At 44.2% G+C, this 12,105-nt stretch overlaps 1 protein-coding gene across 2 annotated transcripts in view; it reads left to right on the forward strand.

Moving 5' to 3' along the window:
- The window catches only part of NADK2 (NAD kinase 2, mitochondrial), a 32,584-nt gene continuing 20,479 nt past the window's right edge, over positions 1–12,105 (forward strand). The window contains exon 1 of one of the 2 annotated variants that reach the window (XM_048292748.1): positions 1–399. In XM_048292748.1, coding sequence (XP_048148705.1) covers positions 52–399 — 348 coding nt within the window. In that variant the 5' untranslated portion in view covers positions 1–51. The remainder of the gene's footprint in view (positions 400–12,105) is intronic. The other variant, XM_048292749.1, reaches the window with a different exon arrangement.

The following is a 12,105-nucleotide window of genomic DNA, read 5'->3' on the forward strand; positions in this document are numbered from 1 at the left end:
CGCCGCCGGCAGCGCTGCGCCCGCCCCGGGGAGCGGCGCAGAGCCCGGGAGATGTTCTCCGCGTGGGGCTTCCCCTGCGGCCGCCTCCGCCTCGTCGGCCGGGCGGCTGCTCGCCGCTCCGCGCTACTCTGCCAGCGGGCGGCGGCTTCCCCCTCCCCGCCGTGGCTGCCGCTGCTCGGCGGCGCCCACCGGCGCCTACTCGCCCTCGGTGGGCTGAGCCCCTCCGCGGCGGCGGCGCCCGGGCGGGGGGCGGCGGGGGCCGCTCCGTGCGGATCGGGGGCGGCGGGGGGCGGGTTCCGGCCGTCGCGAGTGGCGGTGGTGGTGAAGACGACGCGGTACGAGTTCGAGCAGCAGCGGTACCGCTACGCCGGGCTCTCCGAGGAGGACCTCAAGCAGCTGGTGAGCGGCGGGAGGGGCCGGCGGTCCCGGCCACCGAGGGCGTTGCCGCCAGGGCTGCAGCGGGGGGGGTACCCAGGGTGATGCACGGCTCCGGCGAGGGATGGCCGGGGTGGTGCCCGGCTTCGGGGGGGTTCCCAGGGTGATGCCCGGCTCCTTGGGGCCGCCGGGCCGCTGTGTCCGAGTGTCCCCGGGGCTTCCCCGGGCCCTGGGTGGGGCGGAGCCGGCGGCCGGGGAGGTGAGCGGAGTCGCGGCCGCTGTCCCCGCGCTCTGCCCCTGCTGCCGGAGGCTCTGCCCTCTCGCCGCGTCCCTCCCCGCGCCCCCGATCCCCCGATTCCGATGGAGCCACGGAGCAGCACCGCCTGGGAGAGGGGCATGAGCGGCGCCGCTGGTCCGCCCTTCATTCATCGCTTGCAGGCTGCCGAGAGATTTGTGTAGTAAGCGTGCTTGAGTTTTGCCCTCGCAGGGATTTCAGCAGCCCTCAGCAAACTGCGGGCTTTTTCTTTCAGTGTGTAGTATAAACATTGGAGAAGTACATGCCGAGGAAAGCTCAGTGTTGCGAACAATTCCCTCTAAGTCTTAGAGTGGACTGATTCGCATTTCCTCCGTTTTCTTGCCTCACATCCTCGCTTCATCCTTACGTATTTTCCTCCGTTCGGACAGCCAAATCTCTCTCAAATACGCTCTGCTTGTTACAGTTCTTAGAAAAGCCTTTTTCTTTAGTGTCTAAGAAACCTTTAAGGTAAAGGTCCATTAATGAAGGTATACTAAGGAAAGCAAGCGTCTCTGAGAGTTGGTATGTGCACCCAGTGTCTTGTGTCTTCATCACCATCATGCTCAGTGACTTCACCCAGTTCTCCCTTTACCCTGTGGCTGTCTCCTTCCAGTGTTCATCTGCCACCGGTGGATTGAAGGGTGTACCTGAAGGAGTTACTTTGGCTGCCAGCAGTCTGTACAGTCCCTGTCACGAGCTCATATTATTATGCCTTTATTCTGAATAAGTCTATTACAGTAATTTGTCCACACATTAGTTTGTGTCTGTCAGGTCTTCAGTCTCTTACAACTGGAAATATTTTAGGCCTCTCTCTTACAACTGGAAATATTTTAGGCCTCTGTTAGTTTGCAATGTTTGGATTAAACTTGTACATGTGCTTAACTTATGTAGCAACGACAAATGGCTGCATAGCCATGCTGTGTAAAGAATTTGGATAAAGTGTACAGTATCTACAGCAATGTCTGTGTGCTTCAGTTGGTCATCTGCCTCCTATGGAATTCCTGTCCAGGCATTTTTTACACGTTTTGTATAGCTTTCTAGTCACAGTTCAGCAAGTTTAATGACAGTCTGTGTTGATTCTCATGTAGGTTCCTGTTGGCTGAGGTGTCCCTGTACTTCCTTTCATACGCTGGTGAGGGGAAAGAAGGGTCTCTCACAGCTCATCTGTAAGACTTTTTCTCATCATTTAGCTTCTCTTGACGAATCATTTCGTGTTGTTGGGTGTAGAGGTTGTCCTCAGTGTGCAGCTAAACCCAGGAGAAGCAGTGTTTGGTTGCTTTTCCCTAACCGCTTGTGTACAGGCGGTGACTCAGTGAGCAGCATTGCACATCCTTAAGGTGCTCATGACTGAATGTAGTGGTAGATGCTGTTTCTTTTCTCATGTGAATGCATATTTTGCATGATTGGTAACCTGTATCACTCTGAATACACATTTTTTAAAAAGTAACTGTGAACTCGGTGATTGTAATAGTTGCAGAAATGCCTCGGAGTCCTTTTGGAGAAACTTACAGGTACACAGTAATTCTTGGTATTTGTGACAATTCTAGAATTTCTGTTCTAGGACTGGTGCTTTTTTAAAATCTATCTTTCCCCTTAAAATAGTGCCTTGTGAGGAATTGCAGCAATAAAACTTGGTGTCGCCAGGTAGACAAAGCCCAACTTGCCTAACTATGTGTGTAGCAATATTGAGTTAAGCTCTCCCTGTATGGGTGGGAATACAAAGATTTGTGCAAGAACACATTTGAAAGGTCTTCCAGAATTCTGGTTTTGAAACAGAAAATAAGAGAGTGAAGAAATTATCCTTGCTGCCCATTTCTTACCATTTTGTAGCTAACCTGTAAAAACTTGTGTATTTGCATTCTGCTGTGACTCTGATCTCAGACCGTTTTTGCTCAGACTGAGTTAATGGCAGCCTCACTGAATATGTTATGTGAGGATTCAGAAGACTCTTACCCTCTCTGGTGGGGACAGAGATCACTTTGTAGCAGAGTGATTGCTGCGAAGTGTCCTTCCCCCACAGTGCCACTGCGGGCAGCTTGGGAACACGATGCATTTTGCTTCCTGGTGCTAGCTGTGCTACATGCTCCCTGTGTCTCTGTTTCTCCTGGGGAGACTTGGGAAGCTGCTCCAAGGCAGCTGGTCTTAGAAATGAGCCCAGACACACTGTCTGTGGGTTTGCAGCTTAGTTGCATTGAAGGGCCACACAGAAGGCAGGGTGGGAGTTGAGTTTGTGTGAAAGCCTTGTTTTGGGATACAGGCAAAGAGTGAAAGCAAAAGAGCCCAGGAGAGGTTTGGCTGCCTTGGTGGTCAGAGCTACTGGCTGACCCAGATGTGCTGGTGGTGAGGATTGTTACATTGCAGGGGCTCAGGTTTGGGTGATCCTGGAGGAGGCTTGTGGTGTGAGGGAGCCTATGCCAGAGGAGGAGTATGGTGCTGTCATCCTCTGTCACGGACCTTCAGATGTGCAGATGCTGGCTATCTGAAATACAGAAATTCATTTTCAAGGTAATGTTGGAGGCTTAGATTTGAGCAGCCATACCTGGGCTTGTTGCCTGCCAGTTGTGAGCAGAGGAGATGTTTGCAAGTTTCTATAAGACAACTGATGGCTCTGCTTGGAAGCTTCAGATATCAGTAAAGTACAATTAATGAGAATTGTGGGCTTAAGCAGTTCTGCATGATCACCAAGACAGGAGAGAAGTCCTTGAACGTAGCTGTTGCAATCAATGTGTTTATATATTAAGACTGAATATGCAGTAAGTAGCTTAATGCGGAAATGGTGGTGCCTTTAGGCACACATTCTAATGAGATGGGATTTGTTCCATATTTAAGGAGGCTGAAGATGAATCATTGGTATACACCAATACATAGAGATACATGATACAGATCGTAGCATATATCATATCTGTGATATACACAGTATAAATCACAGTATCCTCCAAGAAGCAGAATATCAGTAATGAAGGTGACTGGCTGACATTTCTAATAAGCCATGAAGGCCCTGGGCATCTGTAGCTTAAACCCTTCTGTGGCCTTTCTTTTGGACACCAAGTGAGTCGTATTATACAAACACTATGAAATGTTTCAAAGTCAAAGCTACAAGGTCACAATTCCAGAATTCTTTCTCTGTGCAAACGGAGATATGAAAGGTGAAGAAGCGCTCTAGACAGCAGAAGGGCAAAACATCTGGAGGAGAGATGGAGAGCAAGGGCAGATACTCTTTGGAGTGTCCAGTAGATCTGTGAAAGATGAAATCTTCCACTGGCTCTCTACATGCATGTAGTGCATGCCTGCTCCAGGTTGTTGTTTTTACCTACCTTGTGGCAGATACTCTTACATGCTTATAAATAAATTGTTAAAATCTGTTCTTAACCATACATAAACACGTCTGACCATCATAATTAGTGTTCTAATTCTGACTTAGTCTGAAAAGTGTAATTAAGTGCTGTGTGTGCCGTTGTACAGGGGAGGGTTTCAGAGTCTTTAGTTCAGAAGGGAGATTAGAGACCTATAAAAATGGATTCCTAATACCACAAAACAAAAATGTCCCAGAATGACCCAGCAATTTAAAAAAAAGTGTTACATCAGTAAATTTTGTGCTTCGTATCATGCAAGAAATACTTTTCTTTGCCCTTATGAAATTTAAAGGGACTGTTGAGTTTCTAAAACTTGCAGTTGCCAACTTTAAGTTAGATGAAAAATAGTAATCTTTCTCCCAAGTCGATACAAACATTTTGCTTACCAGAAGTGGTAGCAATTTGCAGTTCTTCTGATGTGGTTTACTGGGATTAGCATCTAAATATGACTAGTTACAAAAATGCATGATCTGGTCAACTAATGCTGAAGGCTACTGCATGTTCTGTTTATTTCATTCTCAGTAAATCCATGCAGAAGAAGCTCTGCTGTTGTCCTTATGTAAACTAAGAGAATATAATACCCCAGTAATAGATAAAGCTAATTTCCTGACTTCTGGTTTTTGTTTTGTTTGATAGTGCAGATGTGATAAGCTGCTGACTTCTCACAGCTGTAAGGGAAGATGAACAATTTACCTGTCCAAACAAATTTCATAAACAGTTCTAGTTATCTCTGAAAATGTCTTGTCATATGAAAAATTATGTTTGTCTTGGTCTTAATTGGAAGGAAGTTATTCAGTGTGGACTAGAATTGATATTCTGTTGTGGCTGGCTTTTGTGTCTTTATTTGCAGCAGGGAGGGAGAGCACAGGAGGTTTGGAACACTTTTTGGCTCTTTTGGACCACTGCAGCTAATTGCTAGGGGTGGTAATCTCAGCGATGTGACGTTCACACAGTGTAATGGAAACTTGTATCTGGTTAGAGAAGAGGTAACCTGTTGTCAGGATATTGCCTCCCTTGAAAGAGGCCAGTGTGAATTCGCACAGGTGGTGCATGGTGCACCAACAACATCATGAGCAGGGCTGGTCAGGAAGGAAGGAAGAATTGTTACCCAGCAGGTAGGCGAGCTTCAGCTGGGGCTCCTATGCTGTGCCAAAAAAACCCCACAGAACTGTAGATGGGGTGTGTGTAGCAGAACACTACCTTCCCACCCTCCGGCTTCTACTCTGGATGTGTACAGCACCAGTTGTTGCTAGCCTGTGCATTAAAGTTTTCATGTCTCTTAGAAAATTTCCTCTTGTGGGAAATGTACTGTTTTACCCATAACTTGATAGGTGATGGATTTTTGTTTTTAATGACAGAAAAATTCTTTGCTATTTTTTACATTAAATGATGAAAGATACCATTTTAGTATCACTTTTAAATTATTTTTCCTAGGTACTAATGTTACAGGCTTGTAACACTCATACCACCACCTGAAGATAGCCTTTTGGAAAATAGCCAAGTATTTTGGTCTTAGATTTCTGTTTTAGAGGACTGCACTTCAATACTGATGCTCGTGATCCTTTCAAGCACTTATTTAGAAAATGCCACTCAAATATTTTCAGAACACTGGGATTTTTGCAAGTGCAAAGAAGGTAGCAGAAGGAAAAAGTAATATGCAAACTTCAAAGTTCAACTGAATTCTAATTTTAAAATGAAGTCTGATAATTTAGCAGACAATTTTAAAAAAGTTGCTTTTCTGAAAATCAGTAAGTATTAGGGCATTTAACCCTGTGTCCTCTTGTGGATCTAGGTGTACAGGGTATATTTGAAGGTAGTATCTTTAAATAGAAACTTAATTAATGAATGAGGTGATACTGCAAAATTTTTCATTGTTCTGTTGAATTCAAACTACCCATCTCTTCTTACCTGGTAATGTGAATTTTTTCAGTGGATGTTCTTTTAGGGAGCACATAAAGTGTTTTAAAGCTGTTAAGACTGTACTATTCTGTATCTTATCCTGAAAAGAAGGAGAAATACTAACTCAGTTTAGTGAATTGAAGCATACAGAATTCAAGACACAGGTTATATTCCACTAGGATTTTATAAAGCTAAAGACACTTTTTTTTTGAGAAATAAAATTTTTGAGCTAATCCACTGGAAACTGAGATGGGTGTAAATGCTTTTCGAGTTATACAACCATGGTGTGCATTTGTTTATCGTTACCTTTGAAATTTGATATACCTGCATCAGTGTTAAGTAACTTTACTTGCATCTGCTTTTTTAAAAAGTTCCTCATATGTTGTTGTTCCAAGAGGAATCTGGAAAATGATAGAAACAATTAAATGGTATGTAGTAATTATTTTTTCAGTAAGATTTGTTTTTCCAGTACACCATTCAAGAATACTCGGTCATTTATATCAAATAGAGCATTTCAGTGTAATTCACCTAAATTAAACTTCTGAGACTGTATCACCAAGCATCTGATGCTGTATACAGCTGAAGAAGGCTGCTTCTAGGAAGTGACTTTAATACTGGTTTTAAGTACTTCATTAGTTGTGATTTACAACATCATGTTGTGCTGAATTAATGAGAATGTTTGAATTGCCTGGATTGCACAGGTTTTCTAGAAATCTGTTAGTGCAGTAAGCAGTTACCACTGTTTATAGTTAACAAAACAATTTGCTCTTCATTAGCTTTTGAATTGCAACTATTGTGTATTCTTCAGATGTGATTGAAATGACAATAGTGCTTTAATGTGGTGGATGAAGAATTAGAAAACAGTTTATGGCACTTTTACTTTTGTTCATGTATGCATCAAACTCTTGCCCTAAAGCAGCATTTCTGTAAACTTCAGAACATAATGTTGCCAGTGAAGTCAGCTAGTACTGAAGTAATGGTATACAAAATGCTACAGTATCTATACTTCACAGTCATTGGTGTACAGAAGGTACATTAGTCTACAGCAGCATTTGAAGGCCTGCCCTGACTGTGTAATGAAAGTGACGAGTCTAAATTACTGAAGAAAAAAAGTGAGGAAAATATAAGGAAAAAAATATTCCTAGCTAAAGCAGCCTACTGGACTTCTGCAGTATGAGGGGTGATGCAGCAAACTGGTAGAAACAAAGCAAGTAGCCCGGAACAATACTGGGAAAAATTCTGAGCAACTGACAGCAAGTTAGTAAATCAGTCAGTGGTGCTGGTCAGGTAAGTCCAGCCTTCTTGCTGTTCTTGTGTGGTAGGTACTGACTTACTGCATTGGTTAACCTAGCATATTTTTTTTAAAAGCAGGTTTAAAAGAGGCTTGTATAATATGTAATAATCCAGACTGGGAAGGGAGGAGGAACTTGATTTAATGCCATAACTTGCAACTCAACAGTAGTTTGTAATGGCAAACTTGATTCATGTTCAAGGCTTTATGGAAAACTTAAACCTGAGCCTTGATACTTCTCATCCTCAGTCAGAGTTTGTTTCAGGAACCTGCTTAGGTTTCTCTGCTACTTTAGTTAAAGCAAATACTCATTATCAAAGCCATCCTGTAAGCAATGCATTGCCTTTGTGGATTGGATTTTTTAGCTATTAAATTGTCAGAAGCCAGTGCATTTTAAGTTCACTCAGGACCTGCAGCTGCTCACTGAGACTGGTTTTAAGGTTCACTTTAGAGAAGGTTTCAGAGCACTTGTGCAAGTCTGAATGAGCTGGACTGCAGGTTCTTAAAGGTGTCCCAAAATGGGTTAATCCAGTGGTAGCAGTTGTTAGCAAAAGATTGAGTGTACTGGGTTTGTCTGGCCAGGTTTTGGTAGTGGGGAGGACTACAGGTGTGGCTTCTGTAAGAGGCTGCCAGAAGCTTCCCCCATGTCTGACAGCTGATGCTAGATGGATCCAAGATGGACCCTCAGTGACCCAGGTCAAGCCAATCAGAGGTGGTAGTGTCATCTCTGTGATAACATATTTAAGAGAGAAGAAATGTTACTGTGGAAATGTAATTGCTCTCAGAGAGGAGAAGAGTGTGAATGTATGAGAGGAATAGCTCTGCAGACACAAGGTCAGTGAAGGAGGAAGGACAGGAGGTGCTCCAGGTACCAGAGCAGAGATTCCCCTGCAGCCCATGGTGAGGCAGCTGTGCCCCTGCAGCCCTTGGAGGTCCATGGGGGAGCAGAGATTCACCTGCAGCCCTTGGAGGACCCCAAACTGGAGCAGGGGGATGCCATCAAAGGAGGCTGTGACCCCATGGGAAGCCTGTGCTGGAGCAGGCTCCTGGCAGGACCTGTGGCCCATGGAGGGAAGAGCCCACACTGGAGCAGGTTTGCTGGCAGGACTTGTGAGCCCACAAGGGATGCACAGTGGAGCAGCCTTCCTGAGGGACTGTACCCTGTAGAGGGGCCTGTGCTGGAGCAGTTTGTGGAGAACTGCAGCCCATGGGAAATACTCATGCTGGAGAGTCTTTAAAAAATTATCTCCCGTGGGAGAGCCCCCAGGCTGGGGCAGGGGAAGGGCTCCTCTACCTGAGCAGTGTCAGAAACAACTTAAGATGAACTGACTGTAACCCCCATGCCCATGTCCATGTTCTGCTGAGGGGGAGGAGGGAGAGCTGGGAAAAATGGAGGGATGGAGGGAAGGTGTTGTTAAGATTTGTTTTACTTCTCATTATCCTGCCCTGATTTTGATTCATAGTAAGTTCAGTTCATTTCCCCAAGCTGAGTGTTTAATCTCTGATGGTAACTGATCAGTGATCTCTCCCTGTCTTTATCTCAACTTGTGAACCTTTCCTTATATTTTCTCTTCCCTATCTCATTGTGAAGGGGTGTGATAGAGCAGCTTTGGTGGGCACCTGGCATCCAGTCAGGGTTGACATGTCACATTAAGCCAGTGACTTATCAAACAGTATTATTCAATAAGCCTGGGATTTTTCAGTAAATACTTAAATTTGACTAGCTTTTTTTTTTTTAATGTCGTGGCAATACTGTCTTGAGTCTTTATTTGTAGCCAGACCATATGAGATCAGATGATGCATTTACTATTTCTAGTGCAAAAGCAATTAGGAGACCACATTTCCCCTTTTAAGAAGTCAAGCAGCTTCTGTGAAAGGAGGGATATTAAAGATCTCTCTCAGCCTGTCTTCACAGGAGAGGTTCTCCAGCCCTCTGATCACCCCTGTGGCCCTTCTGTGTACTCACTCCAACAGGTCCCTGTCCTTCCTGTGCAGGGACCCCAGAGCTGGATGCAGTGCTTCAGGTGGGTCTCAGCAGAGCGGAGAATCCCCTCCCTCCCCTGCTGCCACCCAGACATTCTGGGTGCAGCCTGGGGTATCTTCCTGGGCTGTGAGCTCACATTGCTGAGCCATGTCCAGCTGTTCATTCACCAACACCTTCCAGTCCTTCTCCATAGCTGCTCTCTATCCCTTCGTCCCACAGCCCAATATTGATAGTGGGACTTGCCCCCCGCCCAGGGGCAGCACTGTGCATTTGGCCTTGCTCAATTTTATGAGGTTTATACAGACCCACCTCTCAAACCTGTCAAGGTCCCATGACTGGCACCTTCACCCTCCAGTGTATCAACTGCACCACACATCTTGGTGTTGTCAGCAAACTTGATGTCATTGCTGTGAATACAGCAATTGGAGCTCACAAATGATACTTGTTTTCTACTATTCATCGAGGGTAGGTGTGCTGTCCTGTACTTACCATGAAAGTTAGTGCCCTGTCCAAACCTGGGTATCTGTTGTGTACAACCATCTAATTCAGCTCTCTCATCAATTCCAGCTGATGGCTGGTAGAAACACTTACCATTCAGAGTTGCGGTTCAAGCTTGCTGTGCCTACCCTAGCAGACCCTTTTGTCTGGGATACTTGAAACGTGTCTCCAAGTTACAGATATCTATTGGGCAAGTTCTGCTATGGCTAGCTGCTCAGTTTATTTATCTATTTTGTTGTCAGTATTTTATTACCTAAGATTCAGAAGCTGAACCATGCTTTAATCCCGTGTACTTATATGTGGATTATTTTTACATCGTGAAATAGAAAAGCTCAAATATGTCATTTGAGCTCCTTAGAAATCCGAAAGTTTAGTGTGTGCCTGACCTGTGAGGAAAATTGCATTTGTTTTTATCATGACAGATTGAGCTTTACCTTAACTAGTAGTTAACACCAGAACATAGGATAATTACTTGCATATAGATTGACAGACTTTGGTAATTAAGTAAGTTTTGAGTCAAAGTCAAGTTTTGTCAGGAAAGCTAAGACATGTTTATGGCTTGAAGCATGTCCTATATTCAAAACTGTTTCTAGTTCAAAACTTAATGTATTGAGAAAAATATTTTTTCTATAAGCCTGTCAAAATCTCGGGGTTTTTTTAAACAGAACAAAGCTGAACACTAACTTTGGCTATACTTGGGACATGTGGTTAAATCTCAAGAGACAATTTCTGAAAGTACAGGACTTAAGTGCTGTACTCTTCTTAGAAACAGATTGTTATATCTATAGCGCTCGGAGTATTTTTGACTTTAGCTTAAAATTCATATTTTTTGTATTCAGCTGTTGCTCCCTAAATCCATTTGTATTGTATGGTGGTTCTTTCTGTAGAAGTTGGGTAGACTGGAAAGCAGTGATCTGCTCTTGTTTTCCAGATGGGGTGCATGTGTGGGCAAGTTCATTGTGGAAATTTGAGAGAGTAATTGTTTCTAGATCTATGCTTTTTGTTGTTGTTAGCTTCCCCCCTGTGCCCCCTTTCTCATCAGATATTTAGTTTAACTCCTGAATGAACAGCAGTTATAAAACAAGTGACTGATACACCGAGGCATTAACTCCCCCCTGGTGCAGTGGCAGTTTAAGGCTGCATGAAGGTTAGTGCTGTAAATTCAGGATAAGCCCAGTAATGAGAATATATATGTATTCATAGAAGGCCAAAGTGCATATGAAAAGTTTCATTTAGTCTTACTGGACAAGTCCAGGGGAGGGCCACAAAGATGTGCATGGGGCTGGAGCACCTCTTCTGTGAGGACAAGACAGTTTGAGCTGTTCAGCCTCGAGAAGAGAAGGCTCTGAGGAGAGCTTATAGCGCCTGAAGGGGCTCCACAAGAAAGCTCAAGGAGGACCTTTTATGAGTCCCTCTGAGTGTATTGATGGATGAATGGAATGGCTTTAAGTTGAAAGAGGGGATATGGTTTAGCTGTTAGGAAGAAATCATTTACTGTGAAGGTGGTGAAGCTCTGGCAAAGGTTGCCCAGAGAACTTGTGAATGCACCATCCCTCAAAGTGTCCAAGTCCAGATTGGATAGAACTCTGGGCAGCCTGGTCTAGTGGAAGGTGTCCAGAATAGGGTGGCTGTAGCTGGATGATCTTTAAGGTCCCTTCAAACCAGGTCATTTTGTGATTCTACTAGGATGAGATGCAGAAGGTGCTCAGTTGACAGATTCACTCCAGACAATATCCATATTGCTGTATTGAGAGAACATACTCTTTTATCCTAATGCTTAGATTAGCAATGCCATAGGACTCAGCTGTCGCTTTCTTTTTCCCATTGTCTAAATCAAGGGTCATAATCCACATATGTAGACAACATTGGGTACTCTGATGTTGCTGGGCTTCATGTTGCTTCTGTATTTGTGTCTAGAAGCCATGTCCTTGTGCAGCAGTGTTCCTGCAGGGCCAACATTACTAAAGGACAGCAGATCCACAGTTTAAACCAAATGAGGTGGGACTTGCCAGAGGTGCAGGCTGAGACTACAGAAGGAAGGCAGTCAAGCAAAAGTTCCTTGCTTAAGTGGTTATTAGAGGAGCTTTGTGAAAAATTATCCTTTCTTTCAAGAAGGATCAGGCCAGAATATTCAAGAGCTATTCTTAGATATTTGATTTAGATCTTTTCTCCTTCAGTCTAAGGGAAAAATAGCTCCATTCACAGGAAGTGTTCTACTCCCCTGAGTATGCTTTTCACCACAAGCTCTTCTGGAAGTCTACTTTGCGTTGCATTTCTGCTGTGAGGTTTAAGACTACTACTGAAGTTGTGCCCGAATGTATTTTTGTCCAATTTGTCTTTGTTTTCATATGCTAATGCACTTTTTGATAGAATAGCTCTTGTATATATATTCATGCATTTTGCATGGTAA

This window comes from Corvus hawaiiensis, chromosome Z, assembly GCF_020740725.1.
Source record: "Corvus hawaiiensis isolate bCorHaw1 chromosome Z, bCorHaw1.pri.cur, whole genome shotgun sequence".
NCBI classification, from domain to species: Eukaryota; Metazoa; Chordata; class Aves; order Passeriformes; family Corvidae; genus Corvus; species Corvus hawaiiensis.